At 37.2% G+C, this 23,385-nt stretch overlaps 3 protein-coding genes and 1 long non-coding RNA gene across 11 annotated transcripts; 1 reads left to right on the forward strand and 3 right to left on the reverse strand.

The window, feature by feature from the left end:
* The first annotated feature begins 3,220 nt into the window (after positions 1 to 3,220).
* On the forward strand, positions 3,221 to 4,910 carry LOC147537508 (peroxidase 7-like). Its single transcript, XM_086641890.1, has 3 exons — positions 3,221 to 3,570; positions 3,668 to 4,013; positions 4,266 to 4,910. Exons 1-3 carry the CDS (start codon positions 3,253 to 3,255, stop codon positions 4,688 to 4,690), a joined length of 1,089 nt encoding a protein of 362 aa, XP_086498016.1. The 5' UTR covers positions 3,221 to 3,252; the 3' UTR covers positions 4,691 to 4,910.
* A 550-nt stretch (positions 4,911 to 5,460) lies between these two features.
* LOC147537509 (nucleolar protein) lies at positions 5,461 to 13,993 on the reverse strand. 8 transcript variants are annotated; one of them, XM_086641436.1, is made up of 27 exons: positions 13,566 to 13,993; positions 13,293 to 13,454; positions 13,031 to 13,196; positions 12,804 to 12,923; positions 12,566 to 12,702; positions 12,303 to 12,462; positions 11,249 to 11,316; positions 10,966 to 11,064; positions 10,743 to 10,858; positions 10,272 to 10,446; positions 10,074 to 10,184; positions 9,921 to 9,999; positions 9,665 to 9,808; positions 9,464 to 9,577; positions 8,963 to 9,084; positions 8,789 to 8,871; positions 8,562 to 8,686; positions 8,349 to 8,463; positions 8,127 to 8,264; positions 7,564 to 7,660; positions 7,330 to 7,455; positions 6,894 to 6,986; positions 6,701 to 6,806; positions 6,482 to 6,609; positions 6,258 to 6,344; positions 5,996 to 6,142; positions 5,461 to 5,869 (listed from the first exon to the last, which is right to left on the reverse strand). In XM_086641436.1, exons 1-26 carry the CDS (start codon positions 13,737 to 13,739, stop codon positions 6,005 to 6,007), a joined length of 3,183 nt encoding a protein of 1,060 aa, XP_086497562.1. In that variant the 5' UTR covers positions 13,740 to 13,993; the 3' UTR covers positions 5,461 to 5,869; positions 5,996 to 6,004. The 8 variants fall into 8 exon arrangements, with proteins under 8 accessions (XP_086497562.1, XP_086497558.1, XP_086497565.1 ...); XM_086641432.1 differs by having other exon boundaries at positions 8,349 to 8,466; XM_086641439.1 differs by having other exon boundaries at positions 5,461 to 5,769; positions 13,566 to 13,988.
* A 1,078-nt stretch (positions 13,994 to 15,071) lies between these two features.
* LOC147537510 (uncharacterized) lies at positions 15,072 to 15,909 on the reverse strand. The gene is made up of 2 exons (XR_015225495.1): positions 15,537 to 15,909; positions 15,072 to 15,335 (listed from the first exon to the last, which is right to left on the reverse strand). It is a non-coding gene; the product is annotated as an uncharacterized LOC147537510 (long non-coding RNA).
* A 1,422-nt stretch (positions 15,910 to 17,331) lies between these two features.
* LOC147537511 (NADH dehydrogenase [ubiquinone] iron-sulfur protein 8-B, mitochondrial) lies at positions 17,332 to 20,448 on the reverse strand. The gene is made up of 8 exons (XM_086641664.1): positions 20,240 to 20,448; positions 19,868 to 19,946; positions 18,628 to 18,681; positions 18,431 to 18,522; positions 18,237 to 18,350; positions 17,962 to 18,029; positions 17,760 to 17,871; positions 17,332 to 17,676 (listed from the first exon to the last, which is right to left on the reverse strand). The coding sequence occupies exons 1-8, from the start codon at positions 20,291 to 20,293 to the stop codon at positions 17,581 to 17,583; spliced, it is 669 nt and encodes a 222-aa protein (XP_086497790.1). The 5' UTR covers positions 20,294 to 20,448; the 3' UTR covers positions 17,332 to 17,580.
* Positions 20,449 to 23,385: the final 2,937 nt, after the last annotated feature.

Below are 23,385 nucleotides of genomic sequence, written 5' to 3' on the forward strand. Positions count from 1 at the left end.
CGTCTTTTTCCACCACAACTATACTTTTTCGATAAAGCTGCACAAGGTTTGAGGTTCATGTTAAGCTTTTTCTCTAATTATATTGTCCTACCGAAAGCTCTTCTTTAGGACTATGGGGATGACTTCATAATTCTACTGAGGTATTTGGACCATCTCGTTTCGAAACCTCTACTAATACATTTTAAGTGACTCTCATTTTCCTTGAACGATATTGACCAAGTCCTCCCTTGTTTTGTCCATTATATGACAACCCTAAAAGGCAGTGTAGAAAACTGAGGCGAATCAATCATATAGGTTAGTAGTGCATGCCCCAGGAGCATTGTTACATGATCTACCTGGTCCTTTTAGGACCATTGGAAAAACCAAACACCATACCGATTTATCGGTGGTAGTTAAGCTCATGAGCGGAACGTAGTCACGAATGAAAATGTTCGGATCTCCAGAACCGTTGTAGCTCTCCAAGTGATGACGCTTAAAACTTTTGGGCCTTTGTGCCTCGAGTGTCGTGGAGCTCAACCTAGGTGGAATTATCTTTGCTTGTGATGGCGTATCCTTCTCTTCGTATCTCTTGGGGAGCTCTGCCAGTTGTTGTATGGCAAGATCTCTCAATAGGAAATCTTCCTACTCCCTACTGTTGCGGGATGTTGTATGAGCTCTACCTCGTCAATTTTGGTAGAAGCAGTGGTTGCCCCTTGGTGGATAGTCTAGCTCTCAATTTTGAGTCTTCATCCTCCTTTGTCTTTCTTCGCTCTGTTTGAGCAATAATTACATGGTTCGATGTTGCCACCCTCGAGTTGTGGGGCGAATGCACTAGCAGGGGTAAAAAAAAAAAATAGATTCCTTGAAAGAACTTTCAAGGTCTCTTGATGTTTCTCAACCTCTCTAGCTTTTTTCAAAGAGTTTGCCCTCTTCCTGAGCTTTTGAGAGGCTAGTTTGTAAAGTTTGCATGTCTTCCAGATCCTATTGTTTTTCTGTCTTGAGGCGTGCGATCTTAGCGGCTAGTTCTTTTTCCGAAGACATTGTTGGTTTCAAAGTGAAATGTGAAAGTAAGTAAAGACGGGATTCTACTAGGAACCGAGTTTAGAATTCAGATTACCGAAAGATGATAGTTTGTTGGAGTCAACCCTCCTGCTAGAGTCAATTTGATGATGTCAAAATTTGTTCTTCTGGTATCGTTCAAGATGTTGAGACTGCTAATCTGATTCCTATTTAGCTCATCTCGATCTAAGGGTGAAACCTGTTAGGAACTCGGAAACCTCTGCGACGCCAAAACAGTCAGATTTTCCTTGCAGTAATATAATTAAGTATTTGAACCCGAGTTTATGGAGCTATGAATAACTCGTAGATTGTGTTTGTGCCTTCTTTGAGGCGAGTTCTTACCTTTTATAGGGTTGCTTGGCCGACTGTTGATGAGGCGGTTTAGATTCACCGTATTGTATTGGAACTATATTTCGTAGTTGTGAGATATTAGAGTTCTTCTTTGAGATTATCCCATATATTTGACATATGCAAGTTTCCTTATTAAAGGATACTAGGCATTTAGGATTTATCATGTTTTCGATCTTATAGATTTTGTAGTGAAAGTTTCCTCCTTTCAGGATGCTTTTATTCCAAATTTATTTAATAATTAAGATCCTCACCGATTAAGATTTCTGGTAGGTCCGGGATCAAGTCGGTAAAGCATCAGGCACGCTTCTAGGGCAGACCTGGTAATAATTTGAGTCAGAGCAGGGTTTAGGCGCCTAAGACAATTATACGAACCCTCCAGTTGTGGTTTGAGTGGTAGACCTCTTTCAGATTCAACTTTCCTGTTAACTTGATACAGGTAGACCCTTTAGATTTTTGATATTTTCTGGACTTTGCGGTCGTAGTCAACTGATGACCATTTTATAGATCATCATGGAGCACCTACCACCGACGGAGCACAAAAATTGGGACCAAAAAAAGTCATCTAAGTAACACAATCAAAACAACATGGTCCATCTATGTAGGAATTAAGATTTAAGGTTTATATGTTCTTCATACTTCTAATCATTATAAATACATTGTAAATTCATTAAAGGGAATCGCCTTCCAATCCCTATCCTTGTGGATGTAGTTATGTTTATTTATATTATTTTCTAATGAACTTCACGATATTGTCTGCCTCAGAAGATGCAAATCATGCTTCTTTTTAATTAGTTCGTAACATATTCAAATAACTAAATCTTGTGTAAAACTCTCTGCGAAATTGTCTATATAGCCTATGAAAACGGGTATACGGGTTATATCGGGTGTGTACTTAAAACAAGAAAAAAAAGAAGTAACAAACTTGGCATAAGGGAAGATGCAAGGAAACAACCCCCTTCCTATCATCCCTATAGTATAAGGAATATATGCCTCGTAATGTTCTTTCACCAAATCCCTCCTACAACAACATGGAGGCAAGTCATGAGTTTAATAAATATATATAATTAAAGTGGTGCACCACACGTATTTAGTTTTGGTACCATTGACCATCCTCACTAATACAAGTTCGCTATACGAAAATCTCATATTCAGCACCGACACGCACACAAACATATATATACATATATTCTCTCTTGTTATTGGGGTGGGAGTCGAGCGGGTTTGGATACCTATGGATACTTAATAAAGTTTCAGACCTAAAGTCTCTGTCTCCAAAATATCAAAAAACTAGAGTTTTTGGACGAAATTAAAACAGACAATTAAAATATCTTGCACAAAGTCCGTTATAAACACATTTGAGAATGGGCTATCAAGCAACAAGTTCATCGGATATCATGCAATTTGGAAGAAAATATTTCACTTAGAAGAAAACATAATTTATATATAATTTCTTATACCACACAATTACTCATAACTCTGTTGGTCAGGTACCCCTTTCAAACAGCAAAAACTCATGGATTCGCTATGAAGACAAAACTGTACCCTCTTGAATTTGTCCCATGTAATTTATGATATAAATATAGTAATACATAGTGTTTAGATTGCCGATATATATAATCTCTCAAATACAGAACCTATTGACCGGGCTATACCTTTGATGACCCTTTTTACGTGTCATAGGAACGTCTGTTTGATCGAGGGTTCAAGTGATTTTGTTTTTTATTTTTTGTTGACAATTTAACACGCGAATTTACAAGAGTCAAATGATCTATCGGTCTGTAACATGACACTTAGAGTTCTAAATAAGATATATATATATATATATAGACACATTTCTCTTACATTATTACTCATGTATATTGGATGCAAACTCAAATTGAGATGAAAATGAAATCCTCCAATCTTCCTAATGCAAGAACTCTTTTCTTCTTCTTGGTACTGCTTCACTTAGTAATCGGATCATCGTCAACAACAACAGCATCACCCAAGGGGAATGTGAGTGGGAATGGGAAGAAGATAAATCCTCAATCTCAGGCTGAATCACTTTCCTTCACTCATTATGAAAAGAGCTGCCCGGATGTGGAAGGAATCATACAGAGAAAAGTTGCTTCTTGGATCAAGAAGGATTCATCTCTTGCTCCTAGTCTCATCCGGTTGCATTTCCATGACTGTGCCGTCCGAGTAAGCACCAACTTCATCTATTCTTTAACCCAGTATTAGCTTTGTAGTTTGTAACTAGCCCAATAAAGCTTTGATACCTAACCATGAATATTGACAGGGATGTGATGGTTCGATTCTCTTGAACCATGTTAATAGCGAGAGGACAGCGAAGGCTAGCAATCATTTGAGAGGGTTCGAAGTGATTGACGATATTAAAGCTGAATTAGAGAGGAAATGTCCGAAAACTGTTTCCTGTGCTGATATTCTGACTGCAGCGGCTAGGGATGCCACAGTGGATGCGGGAGGTCCGTTTTGGGCAGTTCCATTCGGTAGAAAAGACGGTTTATTTTCCCTTGCTAAGGAGGCCGAGAGACAAGTTCCGGTGGGTAACGAGGATGTTACCACTCTACTCAAGTTCTGTAAGAATAGAGGCCTCAATGTACTTGATTTGGTTGTCCTATCAGGTATACCTCCACTAATTATTAGTAATTCGTAAAAATTTGTTCGTAATGTGTTTGTACAGTTACACTTCTTATATGAAAGTTGAGGGTGGTGGATCATGGCAGGTTGATTGTATCCCAATGCAACCTGCCAGGCACATTTCTCATGTGAGAGGTGTACATGTATATATGTGATATTACCGATTGTGATGCTCTGGCGACTATTGTAATGTATTTGATTAATCACTACTAAATTAATGGAAGCTAATGATGCAGGAGTTCACACCATTGGAAGGAGTTCATGTGACTCAATAAACGAGAGACTTCATAACTTCAACAAAACAGGCAAAGCTGATCCTTCCATGGATATGAAATACCTAAACACTCTAAAGAAAGAATGCAGTATTAGTGGATCATCAAAGACAAAGACGACTACGTTTGTGCATTTAGACGTGACAACTCCAACAACATTCGATCCTATTTACTACAAAAATCTTAAGAACAAAAAAGGATTGTTAAGGACAGATCAAGTACTCAACTTGGATCCAAGGACTTCACCCTTTGTGGAAGCATTTGCAAGCCAACCAACTATTTTTGATCCTCAATTTGCAGCTTCTATGGTTAAGCTAGGGAATGTTAATGTACTTGTGGGCAAGAAGCAAGGCCAGATTAGGCTCAAGTGCGGTGTCGTTAACCGCTAAAAACTAAGAGAGACATAGATAACACGCCGTGCCTGGTTATGATTATGTGCACGTCTTTTTATTTCTTTATAATAGTATGATGTTTGTAATCTATGCAAATTAGGGTGGTGAAAGTATGCGGGAATGTAAGGTATAAATGGGAGATTTTGTACATACTAGCTATTGAGATGGGCAAATTTCTTCTATATATTAAAATATAATTATGTTTTTCTATTCTTAATCCCCAAGTTCTACTTTTTCTTCCTCTTTTTCTCTTGAAAAATGAGATAAAAAATGTTGGAGAAAAAAAATTGTTCTATGTCACTCCACCAAAGTAAAAAGGCATTAGTCTCAACCAGAGAGATCATGTCCTGTCTTTGGTCGAAGAACAGATTTGGTCAAAATTTCCTCAAATAAAATTCGTCCGACTACAAAAAGACTTAAGTACCCCTTGTCTTATTAACCACCTCGGCGATAAGGTACATTCGGGAGTATGCGGGGGAAGTCTCCCAATCATTTTGGTGTATCCCACCCCCCGGTCCGTCCAACTTTGCAAGGTGGTTGAGGTCAAGCCTAAAATATTTTGTACAAAGTGCCCAACCCTAAGTCATGTCATATCTTTAACAAAGACTAATCTTTTGCCAAATATCCTAATCAAATGAATTGGATCCTGACCAGTTCTTATTCCTGGTATTTTAGTTTGAAAGAACTTAGTAATTAACCTTTCATTGATTATTCTCACAAAATTTTCATACGTTATGATCAGAAAGCAAGAAAAAAATGAGATAAGATTACAGAAAAATTCAAATGGATAAGTTAATCAAAATAACTAAATCTCCCATTGTGTATTGGACAAAATTGTCGGTGCCTTACAGACCCAGGTTAAAATACTAGTACTAATAGACCTTAATCATAAGCCAGGATACAAGGGAAAAAGCTAAATATGGGAAAGAATTACAAGAAAATATGGCAAAAAGTTGCATTAGTTTTCAGAATAGGTAGCAATGCTTTGATTCTCTTTTGTTGCTCATACGTGTCTTGATTTCTGATCGGGATGTATCTGTGTTCTGTTACGATGATTATCGGGTTGATTCCCACGTCTGCAAATATCATGGAAGCTTGGTTCAGTTGATTTGTATCTGAAATCTTCGATGTCTTGGTGAACTGTGCAGCAATGGTGGTGTTCTATAAAAGGTCAGTCTGGAACAGTGGAGATAAAGAAAGACTGACATTAAAACTACGAAATATTAGAAATTTCTATTTCCTCATTCTGATGGATAAAGGTTTCTTATTTCCTATCGATGAAGGAAAGATTAATCTGCTCACATGTGTATTTCAGGTCTTTAGCTTTGTGGGTGTCTTTAGTAAATAAACACTCCTCACAAACCCTTTTCCAACTTCACCAACTCTTCTTAGCACATTCACCGGCTCTTCAACTACCTGTTCCTCATTTGTGTCTTCTCGTTCTCGTTTCTGCAGAAATTGATGTTTAGTTATAAACTTATAATAAAATGTCAAAAATTAGTAGTTCATACTAATAGCAGTTCCAAATCAAGAAACAAAATAATGGGTCTTGATGTAAATTTACCTTTGATTCTGGTTTAGCCCATGTCAACCCAATAGCATCACCTCCTATTGAATCATACCATAACTTGAACTTGCTCGGGAACTCTTCCTACAGTTCGAAGTAACAACTAAACATTAGTTTGAACGATGCAACTCTCACCCAAAATCGGGTGGTCCATTTTTGTAAGAGAATGTTCATGCCGTTCTAACTTGTGAAGAAGATAAAACACGGCTTACTATTATTACCTTCAAATCCTCCAAGAAGCAATGAACTGGGTCGAAGTTCACCATCAACTTCTTCCTCATTTCCTCCAAGCTCCCATGTAACAGAGGATGAAATTCCCGGCTAGCCTTCCCTTCGGCAACATGCTTCCCTGCCAGAAACATATATACGTCTTCGACGTTTTCACCAAAAGCAAGAAATGTGATCACACAAATTTAGGAGAAAGGGAATTATATAAGAACCTTGATTCATTTCAGATGGAAAAAGAAGGCGTTGGGGGAATGGAAGTTTGTCTCTGTGTAGAAGAATTACAGCGTCGTAATTGCTCAAAGGAGTTCGCAACAGACACTGCAAGCCAAAATGCATGGAGCACACACAAAATTAGGTTTTGATCAATCAAAATAAATTACATAGAAATCCATGAAACCCACTCACTTCCCATCTCTGAGCATCGTCATTATCCTGGACTATCAGGTTTGTCAAAAATTCTGCACTACTTCGAGCATAAGCAACTATCCTTTTAAGCTCCTTCGTCATCAACAAAATCCAAAAGAAAAAAATGTGAATATTACCAAGTTTAAACAGGAAGAACTCTGTTACTGTATCTAAATCAAGTTCAGAAGTATTTGAACAATTACAGACTCTTTGTTAGTCCTTTTAAAATTTGATGCAAGAATGATGAAATTGCTGTATGCTTGCTCTATCACAGACTAGGTTTTGATGATTTATTTTGAAATTATTGCTAATCTTTGTTAGTCAGTTTCCTTTTTAAAAATTTGACACGAGAATGAAATTGCTGGATGCAAGTCTATGACAGACTAGGTTTTGATGATTTATTTCGAACAGTATCGCTGGAGGGAGCATCACTCACAGATGGGTTTGGTGAGACTTTTGTCCATGCTTCAGATGCCTTGTCATATGCAGTGGCCAAGAACATTGACTGTTCTAAGTTTTGAGGATTTTCTTCATAAACTTTTCTGCTTGACATAAAGTTTTCCTATTCAATGAAAGCATTCAATTAGCAACTCAAACAAGAACTCCACATATATAGCTGAAAATTAAGGAACTAATGAAGAATAATAAAATTTTATGCATTGGCTCTTACATTGATCTCTTTTTCATCACTAGGAGTCATATCACCATTTATGTCAATGATGAGAGGAGAAAAGATCCAATCGTAATTAGAGAGAAGCCGCAAGAATCTGACAATCAAGATAGCACCTATCAGAAAGCATGTTAACCCTAACAGCCTAGATCATCAAGGAGAGTTGGGGCATCAATTATAAGTTCCAGCAAATTGAATATACAATATGATCAAATCTATAATAATTTGGGCCAGAGAATTTGAATTGAAGGTCACACTTAATTCAAGAATTGAGGCCAATTTGAATTTTGAATTAAGCGGCTAAAGAAACAGCAGTGGTTTTGTTCGATAAAATCTACTTCTTAATATCAAAAGTATAGGTCGAGACAATTGTTTAAGATCTAGCACTTCCCTGTCTGTTCTTTTTCCTTTTGGCCTTCTAAATAAGCACAAGTATGTAGTAATGTAGGATTGTAGGTGGAACTCGGAAAGAAAATTAACTATACACAACTTGAAGACTTCCAATTATCAATAAAAAGCTATGTCGTGAGAAAAAACCCAATGAGCATGAGTTAAAACACCACCTCAAAAATCCTGTTATCCGTGAACAAGGAGCGTAAAATGGTAGGGGCCTCAAAAAGAGGTAAGCAACCAATAATTCGACTGCTTCTTCTGCCAGGAATGAGGAAAAAAGATGTGACGATATCCACCTCTTAGCAAGCCTTCACAAGAAAAAAGGACAATGTAAGTGATTTTCAGGAAGATGGAGTACCAATAAAGTTTGTAAGAAAAGAGATGCCTCTCACCGGACAACTGGCCCATAGATAGGGAAACGACCCAATAAACCATTGATCATGCTAGAATGTTGACCACGAATAAAAAGTTCCTTGTCTACAGAAGTAATCCGCTTCGCGTTGCTGCCTGCTACAATTGAGCATCCATGATTATAATGTCAGTGATTTAGTTGAATCTAGATAAGCGGTTATGAAGAAATATGTTTTGCTACAAAAATTGCAGACCTTGTTTTCTCAATAAGCTCAGACCCCTCTCATGCAAGATTCTAAGACGAAATGCATATCCGGATATCAAGACATCCAGCTCATCCTCAGCAGCAACACAAGGCATACCCCAACTTTTCTGAAGACTGGCATAGCGATACCGTTGAAATAAATCCAAAGAAAATTTTAGATGTTGCTAGTGAACTGGAAGTTCGATCACTCTGAAACTAGAAAGTTTGGCTACCCACCTTTCTCCAATTTTTAGAAGAAACGCTGATTTAGTCTTCTCAATAGCAACATCATCCATTGGCCAGTTACCAGAACCCTCCAACTAGTAGAAGTAATCAAGTAAAAGCATCGTTAGATGTGTTATAAATAAAGTAATGAACACAGATTCAAGTTAAACACTTCAGCTAACTTGCCTGAATCATAACATCCATGGGTTCCAGACATGTAGAACAGAGCTTTTGAGGTCTTCGCCCTATGTTTTTCTCATTAGCCAGAGGATGAGGTTCAGGAAGGAAAACTGATGTGGAACGGAAGGCTGTTTTCATTGATAAACAAAGAAAATATCAATTGGGTATAATTTTTTGAAACTGATTAATTGGGTATAATCTACCATAACCTAAACAGTCGAATGTCCAAAAAAGAAAATCCATAAATTTGCGCCTCCCCGGCATATGATGTATGAATAACTTCTACCAAATTTAGCTACAATATTACCACCGTTCTGCCAAAAGGATAAAATTGATGTGGAGTACTACCCTCTTACTCTCCTACTGAAATTCTCAATAAGATATCTAAATGAAAACTGAAAACAGTACGTGAGAGAGGACATATATTAAACAAATGTGTATTAAGATTGACAAAAGTTATAAATGTTCTGTTAGGCGTCTATGGATCTTTCTGGCTAAAAAACAGACCTGAGTCTAAAGGCTGCACGCTAGATACCCTCAAAGGAATATCTTCCATACTGCGCAATCGCTTTGATAAAACTTCAAATGCCTCAAGAAGACTCCTATGAAATGATATTGAATCTGAATATCATCACAAACACATTAAGTTAGAATAACAGTAAATGAGGGGATCAAAGATTCCTCTTAGAGGATAGCTAATGATGTTACCTCCAGCACCATTAAGAAGACAAAAGTCCAGTTGATCAGAAGTATGTGTCACATTTTCTTTTGATACAGAAAGATGTCGTGAAAGAACATATTCAGTGATTCTCTTAACAATCAGGTGCCTTTCTGATTGCGGGCATTCCCATACTGTGGCATAACACGTTTGTCAGGAACTAAGTCATCTCAACAAGGAAAATAATTTATTTTTTCTCTTGAAACCAGAGACAAATCAACGTTTAAGTGAACCAAAGTAGCCTACCTGTGCTTTCCGCAATAGCTCCATCTTTAAATCTTCGAAGCTCTGCCTTTTCTCCCCAAAACTTTCTATACTTGAGAACCTGATGCAGCGAGATATTAAGTCTAGGTGGATAATCCTCGTGAAAGGAAGAAAAAGCAAGAACAAGCCAAATACCTCTACTTTGTTCTCAGCATTCGGGCCAATGTCAACCACTCTAAAACTCTTCTCAGGCGAGCTGACTGATATCCCAACAAGCAAAGGGTCGCTGCCAAACCTTGAGAAACCCTGGAACCAAGGTACTTTATCAGGTGATATTACAAGATTAAAACCAATCGACTATAATGTGAAATAAAATAGAGTTTGAGCATGTACCTCTTTAATATTCCATTCGGAGACACTGTTTTTCCAAGTACAACGAATAAATTTTGCCCTGTCACCAAGTCCTTGTTCCAGGAGAGAATGCACTTTTTCCTCGTACTTTCTCCAACATTCTTTGTCCACACAAAACCCAGAGGCGTAAACCTCATCGCTTCCTTCCAATTTTATTCTGAAAAAAGACAAAAAGAAACAATCCATGTGTAACAAGCACCGGAGATGAGAACTATAAGTACAATTCCATAGGTTGTTTTCTGCGCCGAAATACTTCAAAGTTAAAATTGCAGTCTGCAGGATCCAGGAAGGATTTTAAAGTTAAAGGACCAGGAGATGCCAATATAAATTCCATAGGTGAACAGTTGATATGATAAGAAGTAAATAAGTAACAAACTTACAACCATGAAACATGAACTACCAATATTTAAAGTAAACCTTTATATCTAACTAGTGAAAGCCAAAAAAAAGTACCTTATGCAGTGATCATATTTTGAAGGAATGTCAACCTTGGTCATAAAAACTTCTTCAAACCCACTGTCTCTACATTTGTTAATGCAATTTAGTGTCAAAGCAGCCTCGTCTTGAAGCTTGAATATTTTCAGACAAGATTGTGTTAGAGAGAATAGAGGAAGCGAGAAATGCAGTGTCGTTTCAAATACGGTGAATCAAAAGTGTAATGCTAATATAGAGATACCTCTGAAAAGCCATTTCTTGTAATCCGGAATGCTAGGTTAAATTGAGACATAGAATCAAATAGAACTACTGGAAATGATTGTAGATATTGCCTCCTCTTCTGCAAGGGCCAATCCATAAATTCAATTACGATTAAAAAAATGCCAACAATTTCCCTAAAGCTTTAGACTACATGCAGAAACGTCATGAACATATGTGCTTCGACGAAGAGTGATGATTAACGACTTCCACAAACATTAAAAAAAATGAATATTTACTAGAAAGAAAAAATATGACTATCGAACCTCCTTGGAAATCTTGCTTTGGACTTGAGGCTGAAGTGAAAGACCCTTGTCCCACAACTTGGAAGTTGCTGTTGAAAATCAACGAATCAGTAATTTAAAAGTTGGGTCAATTCTGTTTTGGCCCCCAATTTGTTACCAACACACCGTTTTGGCCCCGTAAGTATCCGGCAGTTCGATTTGGCCCCCAAGGACAAAAAAATTTCAACTTTTTCCGGAGCTACCCTTGGGGGCCAAGATGGAATTAATTCTCAAAAAACTTTAAACATTAAAGCCACTTCATCTTTCCCTCTCTTTCCTCCATATCATCACCTCTCTCTTCCACTTCATCCCTCTCGCCACCTCATCTTCTTCTCCGATGAAGATCGTCGGCCGGCCAACTTTCTGACTGACGACCTTCAAACATTAAACAAAAATCTTTTATCTCTTTTCCCTCTCTCTATCTATTTTCTTGCCGGCGAAGGGGGTAGCCCTTCGTCGGCCAGATCAGGAAACCCAGACCTTCAAGTTAATGGAAAATTTGTTCAGTCGGCGATCTTTGCCGGAGAAGACGCTGAGGTGGCGAGAGAGATGAAGTGGAGGAGAGAGGTGATAAATGGAAGAAAAAGGGAGAGATGAGGTGGAGTTTATGTTTTTAAAACTGTTTGTAATTAATCCCATTTTGGATCCCAAGGGTAGTTCTGGAAATATTTGAAATTTCTTGCCCCCTCGAACCCAAATCAAATTGTCGGACACTTATGGGGGCCAAAATCGTGAGTTTGTCACAAATTGGGGGGGCCAAAACGGAATTAACCCTTCATAGTTGACACATGCTGGTTCAACAGAGAAATGAAAAACAAGTATATCTGGACATAAAAATCTATTGAATCAGCATGACTAACTAAACAGTGTAGTTCTTTTCAAATTCTAAGAAGCCAAAAACACAGGTTACACTTGAAACAAGTAAAACCAATCACAACTTGGCTGCAAAAGCACCCAAATGTGGTACTTCAGCTTAAGGTAAAATCTCAATGAAGGAGAAAATGGATTTAGGAAAACATGGAGTTATAAGTAGTACCAATGAAATTCAATGTGACACGAAAAATCTGCATTGCCTTCATTGACTTGTTAATACGACTTCCTCCTGATTCTGTTGCAAGGTATGATAGTATAATGGATATTAAGAATCCATTCAAGCAATCATGAGCGTATATTGAAGTTCTGTGTCTAGCCCACACCTATATCAACATAAACACACAATAACTATTACTTTCTTCAGAATTTAAGAAAACTGCAACCACATGTATTCAGCAACAATAACACAATATCTGAAAACCATACTTTCATCAAAATTAATGCCTCGCTCAATTCTTTCCATCCTTGGAAAGTTTTCCGGACAAATTCAGCGTTCTCCTCTAGGAACATATCTTCCAAAATGCTGCTATTATACATGGGTGTAGGTTGAGGAACACTTCCCTCTAATCAAGCGAAAAGATCAAATGTTAGCTAGAAAAACATCGGACATGGCTCAAGAAAATACAACTAGTGGTCTACTGCATCAATAGAAGCTTACGTTTACCTTGATTTAGTGCACGAACATTATTTCGTGTCAAACATAGTTTTGGTATACTAAATAAAGAAGATGTAGCCGTCGGAATTAACCTAATAAAAAACCCAGGAATGTCGACAAGCTCCTGAACTACAAGACCGAAGCAAGTTCTTGTTATTTCACTGGATGGCAGGCAAATTGAATACTACAGACAAAATACTCAATCAACTCATGAATATCAAGGTAAAGTAGCACACCTGGGTAAACAAGTAGAACGGGCTTCCGGGCCTCATTCTGAAAGGTAGACCATTCGATCTTTTTAATCAGGGAAGATGCATTCAAGTATTTCTTTAGTATACATAAGTAAAGGCATCTCTTTGCATGGTATCTATGATTCAAGTAATCCTTCTCATGAAAACACTCCTGTCAGACCAACAAAAACAATAAAATCTCATTACCAAACCCTAATTAGGAAAAACAAACAAATACAAAGCTGAAAGATTTAATATTTGTTTTTACCTTGGGTAGTCTAATGAAAAGATCAAGATTAAAGTAGGGTTTAGCAATAGACTGAAATGAATAACTTCCACCAATTTCAATGGATATAGGTCTCTTAAAATTGAATTCAAATTTATCAGCTTTAATGTCTCTGATGAATCCTGGTGCTTCATCTTCACCAACCTGCATAATTAATTTACAAGCAATAATAGGATGTCAAATTGAATAACAGAGAGAGGGTTTTTCAAAAATGTTGGATTCTAGAGAGAGAAAATAGGAAGAAGAAGAAGAAACCTTAGTATCTTCAGGGATTTTGTTGATTAGTTCCTTAATGGAAGAAAAAGTTTCGCCAATGAACTTTGTTATGGTGGTTGAATCGCAGTCGACGAGGACTTCCTTCAAGAGTTCACCTACCTTCAAGTCTGTTGAATCCGAAACACTCACCACAGGTCCACCATCAACCTCCATTGATGCTTCTTCGTTTCGCGTCTGCGCTTTGTGTTAGAGGGAGAGAGAGAGAGAGAGGGAGAAGGGTTTACGTGAGGGTTTTAGCCTTTTAGGGCTGGAATATGAGAGAAGGTGCAGCAGCCGCAGTGAGGTTTATCTGAGGATTACAAGTCATTTCCAGTGGTTCGTCTTTACGGACAGGTCCATATATTAGGGTTAGGGAGAGCATGGTTCACATGTAGAGTTGTAGACTAACATTTTACTCCACCCAAACCAAATTAAGATGGTGTTTGATGTCTTTTAACATTTTTTTTTTTTTTGTTGAAAGGAATACATTAATATTAAGAAGTCATTACAATAAACTAAGAAGAAAAACATAAATACAATAAGTAAAGAAATACAACAAAATATCAGAACTGAAGAAGTGCAAATTATAATTTCGGTTTGTAGAGCAGTCTTCATTCTGTAGCTTGCAAGGCTGGCAGCTCTTCTTGAGTAAGATACAATATTTAAACTTGAGAGTCCGTCTGGTATCTATAAAGATGAAGCTCGAATGTAACTTCTTGTAACACTTAAGATGGATTAAGCATAAACCCATCGTTTTCGGAAGAAACGAGGGTGTCTGCAAGATGGAATCATAGGATGATTCCGAGGTATCCTGGACGACACCGTACTTTGCATTTTAATATCCATACTCGTCGTGAAGTTTATGTTACCTATCTTCCAGCTCACGTTTTGATGAGTACTTGTGAATTTGGTGATATTATAGGTGTACCTCTGAATCTAAGTTCTGATCTCTAACATGTTCACTTCCACCCTTTTACGCAATTTTATTGTGTACTTATGTCAGATTAGTAGGGTATTCATACTCGAGCTATGAAGACGATCTCATTTCCCACGATGTCTTTTAACACTTGGAAGTGTATTAATTTTAGGTGCATGTCCCTCGTTGATGTACTGGTTGGGCACTCACTTCGCAATACAGAGTTTCCAGATTCGATCTCATGAACGTGGAAATCCAGAGTTTATTGACTTTGGTATTAATAAAATAGATGTAAATGTTAGAAAAAATTAATTCAAACAAATGCGAAATTACATACCCTTAAGTTATTGTTGATTAAGTTAATAAAATTGCAAAAATGAGAAAGTATTGTATCCGGAGTCTTTATCCCACTTTCCATGTGTACACACTTACTGATCTAAATCGTAAGCACATGGGTGATGGAGATATGTATCGACATACAAATACTTAGTTGGGATATTACAATAAATAACATCAAAGTAAAAAAAAAATATATTGAACATTATTACGTTACATTAAAGTTAAAAACTACAATAAATAGCATCGCCATATTAATTTTAATCTCCATATTCCATTTCATTTTTAATAAAGACAGTCTCCATTAACTAATGGTAGGAAAAACACTTACCATTAAAGTTACATATTTAGATCAATAAGATTGAGAAACTCACCACCTTAAAAACTAACCTAACAAATTCTATTTCATTCAAACAAACAAATATTAAGTATATAAACTAATAACTAAGTAAAAGACTTCTAATTCTTTATTGCTGCAGATCACCCATTAGATAGTAAAGCTTTTATGATTCTTCACCCTGCACACAAATTAAACATTTAAATATCAATAAATTACTAATCCAAATAGTAACTAATATTTTTTCCCAATTTTAAATCGTTCGAAAATATATGTCCACTTAGATAGTTGTCAATATTTCGAGGTCAAAAACCACAATTTGAACTTGAATTCATCATTAAAAATCGTTTTACGTTATTGATTTATAGAGGTAAGGATTTACCTGAAATAGGGTAAAGTTCGTGAGCATATACCATCATTTGGTGCTGTAACTAGTGCTGGGACCTTTGTCATCTGAATTGTACTTTGGTATGCGAACATTACCAGCTTCAATATTTTTGAGATCCTCGACTAAGCTGTCGTAGTGTTTCTTTACATCTTCGGCGGTTTTATTTCCACCCACCACTTCTGCAATTTTCTCCCAACGGTTTGGGGTTTCTTCATTGAATGTTACCAAAGCATTCTCAAATAATTTGTTTTCCTCGGCTGTCCAAACTGTTGCCATTTCTCTACCTAACTCAAGATTTCACTAGTATGGGTCTTTTCAGGAAGTTTGATATGAATGCCAACATACAAGTATGAAATATATATATAAGCTGATAGAGAAAGGAAAATGTTCATGCCATTTGATTGGAATAACTGGTTAAGCAACAGGTAGAGAGAGAATCAAATCTTCCAGAGCAGTTCATTCAACTTGCATGAGTTATCATGCATAAATGTACCGATTAAAACAGAAAATTGGTACTTAGTATATAATTTTGGGGGGTTGGGCCATTGGTCCAAAAAGGGGGCTAAAATGAAAATTTCACCCAAAGTTGCCTAAAAATGAAAGGGAGGTCCAATGTGTCAGTTTGGGGGTCAAAATTACGTAAAGGGCCCTTAGAGAATAAAGTATTTACCGTTCATGCCATCGAAAATTACAAAATTGCCATCGAAAATTCTCGGGAAACGATTTTTTTTCTGAAAAATAATCTGACAACCCGTCCATCAGAATGTGTACTGTTCAGAAAATTACGGAACAGCCACCGAAAAATTCCCGGGAAACGCAATTTTTTTCGGGAAATTATTTTATTTACTGTAAATTTTTTTCTGTACTAGACATTTTTGTTGGGCGGGAATTTGAAATTGCGTAAAAAAATTTGAAAATTTGGGCGGGAATTTGAAATTTCGTTTGAAAATTTCAAAACTTCGAAAAAAAAAATTTGTGACTGGGAAATTATTTTATTTACTGGAATTTTTTTTCTGTACTAGACACTTTTGCTGGGCGGGAATTTAAAATTTTCAAAAAAAATTCAAAATTTTCAAAAAAATTTGGCCGGGAATTTGAAATTTCGTTTGAAAATTTCGAAAAAAAGATTTCGTTTGAAAATTTCAAAAAAATTTGAAAATTGGAATTTTTTGTGTACGGGAAATTATTTTATTTACCGGGAAGAGATGGTTTGTTGGGCGGGAATTTGAAATTTCGTTTGAAAATTTCAAATTTTCAAAAAATTTTGAAACTTTGAATTTTTCGTGTACTGGTAAATTATTTTATTTACCAGACATTTTTTTTTTCAGGAAAAAGTCAGCATGTCCCGTCCAAGGGCAAGAGGGGAATAAAAAAAAAAACTGACATTTGGACCTGCAACTAATTTTTGGGCAAGAGTGGATTTTTTTTGGGTTTACCCCCCAGATTTTGGACTGTTGACTCAAAAATCCTATAATTTTGTACTTGTAAAAGTATTGTATTTCATATTTCCCTTGGCAAGTCTATAGATTGCATGATTTGGTAGAGGATGGAGTTCGTTTTTCTTCATTGTCTAAAATCTGACCCGTCTTGTTCAAATCAAAATGGTCCGAAACAAGTGGACCTCAAATCGATGTTAATCATCCATTCAGACAAGGCAGACATCACGAGTCATTCCTCGAGTCATGAACGAAGTTAGTAAGAATATTAATTTAGCTTCCTGTTCCACAATGGAAGTTTTTATAGAGCCTTGCTACATTTGTTAGCTAGAAACTTGTGGTGCATGTTCACCTTTCTAGTTTACAAATTTCTATTCAATTTCTGCATTTATCAGTTAACAGAAAAGATCCAGAAGACCAATAAGTTCATCCAACAAAAGAAGAAAAACATACATCAAGGATCATCAATTCTGAATCTCGAAAATGAGATTCTCTCTTCAAAACATCCTGAAAGAAACTAACCCTTCTTTATTTATCAAGTTTACGATATAAAACAATCTTTGCTGATCAAAAGAGGTGGTCGTCTTCGAACATCAACCAAATTAACGGTATAAGCTCTCAGACCTGAGGTTCTCAGCTATCTCTGTTTCCCATCTATCACCATTTTCAAGCAATTTCTCCTTGTCATATAACAGCTCCTGCGAAAAATGCAAGGATATAATTATTTCTTATGTGAAGACAGATGAGATTTTGAAGGTCAACAGCTTATAACCAAATCTACCTCGTGGGTTTCTGTAGCAAATTCGAAGTTGGGTCCTTCGACGATAGCATCCACTGGGCATGCCTCTTGACAGAATCCACAGTAAATGCACTTGGTCATGTCAATATCATACCTGCGAAAACAGATATTTGAGATATGGTGCATGTGCGAGAGAGAGAGAGAGAGAGAGAGAGAGATGCATAGATAAATGAAAATATATTACCTAGTGGTTCTACGGCTGCCGTCTTCTCGTTCCTCGGCCTCAATTGTGATTGCTTGTGCTGGGCAGATCTGGAATGACAACCAAGAAGTCATGAGGTACATAGAAGCATTCCATTATCAATGTCTAAGAGAAATAGTCAATCCAGATACCATAACAGCTCAAATGAATTAGATGAATTTCACCTGACATATTTTACTCTCCCATTCTTGCAACTTGCGGTATCAAAAAGAATATAAACGAATTCTTCACATAAAAATTGGATTAGGAACTCTTACAGCTTCACATAGTTTACATGCGATGCATCGCTCCTCTCCAGTTGGGTAACGCCTGAGTGCATGTTCCCCACGAAAACGTGGGCTCAAAGGACCCTTCTCAAATGGGTAGTTGATCTGTATATATAATACGAGCTCGTGAGAATAGACATCATTAAAACAAACTGATCAAGAAAGAAGGTAACAGAGTAACTTACAGTAACTTTTCTCTCAAAGAAATATTTGAGTGTCAGACTAAGACCTCGCACCATTTCAGTCAGAAACAATGTATTTATGCTTCGCTCAAAAACTGCAGTTCACTAAGCATTAGAATATAAATGCAGAAAGCAATGATGCTGCCAATCATTGAAAGTTAGAAATAGAATAAAATAAGAACTAGCTAAGGACATTTTACCAGCACTCCAGTCCTTTGACATCTCCCTTGCAAGTTGCTCCCTTTCTTCATCCTCTGCATAAACCACAAACTATCCAATTCAGAAAGATAAAATCTTTCAATCATACTCAAAGGGTATGAAAAGATGCCCCCAAATGTGGATACAGGAAATACAAACCTAAATGTTACATAGAGTGGGTGACATGAAGTTTATTTTTATTCAAAGAATATAAGATTAAAGTTCCATTAAATCTAGTTTCCACCTTCAAAGGAATCTTGATTAAGCACTAACATATTTGATTTGAGGACTAACGTTCTAAAAGCGGTCGAGGTGCGCCTTGAGGCCTACGCTGTTTAAACCAACAGAGTGCATATCTCATTATCTCTTCACACTGAGAAGTACGCCCCCACAATGTGTGCCTTGAGGCAGGTTAAGTCATATATCTCATACAAACAGGATGTGAATAGTAGAAAAAAGTATCTATTCCATTACTTAATTCTATAACTTGTAAACATGTAGATAAACATAGAAAAAACAAGGTTGACCTTATTGAATCTTTTGATTTGACATGAAGTGTATTTTATTCATATTCATCAGAGTCTGTGAAATTGGACTATTTTGTTTTATATTTGTTCGCCACTTGTTTATTTGCTACTCGACTTGTTTCTGTTTCTAAATCTGTGTTAGCAGTAAACTATGTTATGTCCTCAACATATTGCGTTAGTTAGACTTTCTCGAACCAAATTTACGCCTTCATGCTACGCGTTGTCTCATTAAATCAAACCTCCTCGAAGCAGAAAAACACTATTTAAACAACGGTCAGGAGGTTGGGACACATCAATTAAGATTAATCCTAGCAAGCTCATGCCACAGGTACTGCTGGATAGATTCACACATACAGTTTCCACTGATCAACACGAATAATTGCAATGAGACGATGGAAATCATAAATGAAACAAGGAATTAGTTATGTGGCCAATGCCCCAATTTCCTTATGACTCGACCTAGTGCTGTATAAATGAAATTGCATTCCACCAGCACCATAGCACAAGGCTAATCTATCCTAGAACTCACACATGAACCCTTACAATGCCACTTCTTCAGGGCAACGCTACTCAAACCGGTTTATGATACCAAATCAATGTACCTAATGGTGTGGAAACATCTCAATAATCACATTGGAAATGCTATTTTCAAATCGGTGATTACGATTAAGATTTGGAACTGTGAGGTATGAACTTGACAAGTAAAAAAGAAAACCTAATTTCGTAGAAAACTGGTGAGCACTGAATCGTAGTCCATAATGACGCGAGCCTTGCAGAGCTTGTCCTGCTCCAGCCTAAGAACCAAATAGAAGTAGATTAAATCATGTAACAAAATCTTAATTGACAAAATCTAGTGAGACATAAACTGAAATCCTTTCCACCTTGACAATTTCAGAATAGAAACAACCACCCAATTCGAATTTAAATCCATGTAACAATTAGGGTTTCCCATAGAGGAAAATCTTTGATTTAGATCAGATAAAGATCGAAATTAAAACCGCCTAACTGAGAAAACTAGGGTTTACTAAGATGTTCCACAGATGATGCAATCAAATGAAGAGTCGAAGTTGATGGATTTGTATCTTACCAGTTGCCGTGCCTGAAGCGCGAGAATAGATTTCTTAGCTAAGATGGCAGCCATGGCGCTCGAGAGAGAGAGAGAAAGCGAGAGAGAAAATGAAGCTCGTGGAAGATACAAATGGGGAAGAAAAGAAATAAATTTCACTTCGGTAGTTCGGTGCTAGTAGAAAAAGGCGCCTTTAGCACATAGTGAGGCGTCGTTAGAACTTTAGTCACTCCAAATTCCAATAACAATGGTCATTTTGTTTGGCTAATAATAGAGGCACACAAGGCTTTTAACAATGCCCACACACAAGGGTTTGTACCCAGGATCTGCTAGGGATGGGAAAAAGGCCCGCAAGCCGGGTCTGTACGCAAGCCGCCCGAGCCCGATGTCCGAGACATGGACAGTACCCGTCCGGACCGCCAAATTTAGTCGGACGGGCACGGACAAAAAGTTCTAACCAACCTTCCGTCCAAGTCTGACCGATTGATATTTTTGACTTACTTAAACATTTGAGTTGTATATAGATAGTTATAATCAATTAATATAGTAACAGTTAGGCTACACACTTACACGTGTAAGATTCCTTGCACAAAACCCCTATGACGGGCTTAACGAGCTTCAAGCAGGCCCGGTAGCAGGCGTTTCACTTTCAAGTGCAAGAAGATAAAAACAGGCCATGATATCTAATACAAGAGTGAACATATTATTATCAAATCTGGACTAATTACATTTTGCTAAAACAAATTATATCAACACAAAGTTGATGATGCATAAAATGTCCGGACGTCTGTAGAGTCAAAGATCAGACCAGAAGTCTCTCGGAACAGCTCGACTTAAGGCAGCAGGACAGCTAAAACCGTTGATGGTCCACCACACATTCCCACAACCGGGAGGTTGGCCAGAAGAAACCAGCTCTGCACAAAACGCCCTTGACATGGATAGATCGGCCCTAGGATCTCTAAAGGAATAAGGGGGGGTCTCCACAGGTTCGGCCCATATCTTACGCCCGGAACTGGAAAGATATCAGCACTGCGCAACCTAATGACTTAATCCCGGACTCTCCAGAAAGATCTCAGTCGGTTACACATCTTAAAATGTTTAAGCCCGGTTGGATTCAACAGTATCTGAAGGAGGAAACTTCTCCTTTAGAGTCTATCACTCCGGCAAGATATCAACGAAGTATCCTTGAACTTAGGAACTTTCACTTATCAAAGATCAGGGATAGACTCGAAGAGAAACCCTAGATACGCAAAGAGGTAATTTCTATTACGGTTTGACGACCACTGTCTCACCACCGCCACTAAGGACAGTCGGCTTACCTTCGCTTATAAAAGGCCCCCCACATCGTCCTTCAAAGGACACGATCTCTGGGAAACAAACAGACCATCTCTCCTAAAAATAAGATCCCTTCACACCAGAAGGATCACCCCCCGAAACAGATTTCTCATAACTCGACCCCCAAAAAGATCAATCAATATTCATTCTTTTACTGCAAAGAGCACCCTGACTGTCTTGAGCGTCGGAGCGGTTTTCGAACCCTTTGCAGGTTTTCCCCCCTCGGGAACAGACGAACAGGAGCAAGGAATCGGGAGCCGGAGCAAGGAATTAGGAGCTGGACAAGAAGTCAGGAGCTGAAGGAGGAAGCAAGGAGCAAAGAAGCAGAACAGAGGAGTGGAGCAGAGTAGAGAGACAGAGCTATATAGAGGAATCTCTCATCTCTAAACAGAATATTCTATCATAACGGAGACTGTCATGCATCAACTCCCCTTTTTCATGCTGATTTAACCGGGAGTTAATTTTCGACATCAACAAAAGTGAAGGTTCTTAGATCCCACGTATGATATAAATATTAGTAGATCTTGAGAAACAATAACAGTTTATAGTCTTATACAAGAATATACAAGTAGGGTTTACAATAAACATAACAAAGTCAAATTCAGACATACAAAATTTGGATAAAACATACAACATATCGTACATATACTAGATATCAAAAAAATATTATAATTTATAGATCTACAAAAATAAATGTAGAACAGGAAGACGAGAGAAATAAATAGTAAACTAGATTGAAGATGAGAGATAAAAGATTTGTATGTTTTCTTCAATTCTAGAGTTGTCCGTGTCAAAATAAATAAATAAAACATTAGATTTTTATGTTTTCTTCAATTCTAGAGCTATCCACGTAAGAAAAATAAATAAAAAGTACTCATCAAAAGAACATATTATGGTGAAGATTCGAAATATAAAGGAAACTATTTTGTACAACTATTACATCTGTTGACTCTCTTTGTTCTTCTTTGGACCAACGCTACTGAACTCAAGCTCGTCTTCTCCATGCTCTTTTGTTCCCATTGCAGACGACACACTCTCTCTCTCCTCCCTCCCTCTCTCCCACACACACAAAACACACACACTCTCTTAGCATAGGAAGTGAAAATGTTACGATTTATAGGAATAATGGTGACCAATACCCCTATTTCTAAGGTTATTTAGACAGGTAAGTGGTACAGGCTTAAAACTCAGGTAATACGATCAGGTAGGACTTTCATAGAAAAATCCAAGTCTGATCATTATATGTAGGCGGGACAAATATACACACCCCTACATACTTTAGATTTGACATTTCTCAACTAACCAAACATTTGCAACTAGGTTTCAGACATAATTTCCACCCTAGTTGTGTGTACAATGATTATACATTTTAGGCAGTGGTATAGTATGCATTGTGAAGGACAAATAAACACACATTTTGTTTTGGCCAACGCTTTGGGGAAAGCTAAATAGTTTCCGGGGTGTGAAGACTTGGTCAAAAATTGGTCAATTTTGTTTGACAATTTTATTTAGGGAGAAAGCAAAATACTTCTCCACCTCAGCGAAAAATTTTGTTTGACAATTTTGTTTAGAGAGTGAAAAATTTTGTTTGACAATTTTATTTAGAGAGTGAAAAATTTTGTTTAGAGAGTGAAAAATTTTGTTTGACAATTTTATTTAGAGAGTGAAAAATTTTGTTTAGAGAGTGAAAAATTTTGTTTGACAATTTTGTTTAGAGAAAGCAAAATACAATTTTGTTTGACAATTTTATTTAGAGAGTGAAATTTTTTTTTTCACTCTCTCTCTCTCTAGAAACTCCGGCGAAGGGGTTTCCCTTCGCCGGAGTTCCGGTC

The sequence above is a fragment of the Eschscholzia californica genome, unplaced genomic scaffold, assembly GCF_041429995.1.
Source record: "Eschscholzia californica isolate CP2 unplaced genomic scaffold, dmEscCali1.0.p SCAF_5, whole genome shotgun sequence".
Classification (NCBI taxonomy): Eukaryota; Viridiplantae; Streptophyta; class Magnoliopsida; order Ranunculales; family Papaveraceae; genus Eschscholzia; species Eschscholzia californica.

What these genes read in the sequence shown, in the direction of transcription:
- LOC147537509 (XM_086641432.1), bottom strand. Translation starts at nt 13,739, where the DNA reads ATGGAGGTTGATGGTGGACCTGTGGTGAGTGTTTCGGATTCAACAGAC. An exon ending in CCATGGATGTTATGATTCAG is followed by an intron (nt 8,872 to 8,962) that starts GCAAGTTAGCTG and finishes TACTTCTACTAG; the next exon opens with TTGGAGGGTTCTGGTAACTG. An exon ending in AAGTCTCACCAAACCCATCT is followed by an intron (nt 6,987 to 7,329) that starts GTGAGTGATGCT and finishes TTGATGACGAAG; the next exon opens with GAGCTTAAAAGGATAGTTGC.
- LOC147537508 (XM_086641890.1), top strand. Translation starts at nt 3,253, where the DNA reads ATGCAAACTCAAATTGAGATGAAAATGAAATCCTCCAATCTTCCTAAT. An exon ending in TCCATGACTGTGCCGTCCGA is followed by an intron (nt 3,571 to 3,667) that starts GTAAGCACCAAC and finishes GAATATTGACAG; the next exon opens with GGATGTGATGGTTCGATTCT. An exon ending in TGATTTGGTTGTCCTATCAG is followed by an intron (nt 4,014 to 4,265) that starts GTATACCTCCAC and finishes CTAATGATGCAG; the next exon opens with GAGTTCACACCATTGGAAGG.
- LOC147537511 (XM_086641664.1), bottom strand. Translation starts at nt 20,293, where the DNA reads ATGGCTGCCATCTTAGCTAAGAAATCTATTCTCGCGCTTCAGGCACGG. An exon ending in GTCAAAGGACTGGAGTGCTG is followed by an intron (nt 18,523 to 18,627) that starts GTAAAATGTCCT and finishes AGTGAACTGCAG; the next exon opens with TTTTTGAGCGAAGCATAAAT. An exon ending in CATGTAAACTATGTGAAGCT is followed by an intron (nt 18,030 to 18,236) that starts GTAAGAGTTCCT and finishes TTGTCATTCCAG; the next exon opens with ATCTGCCCAGCACAAGCAAT.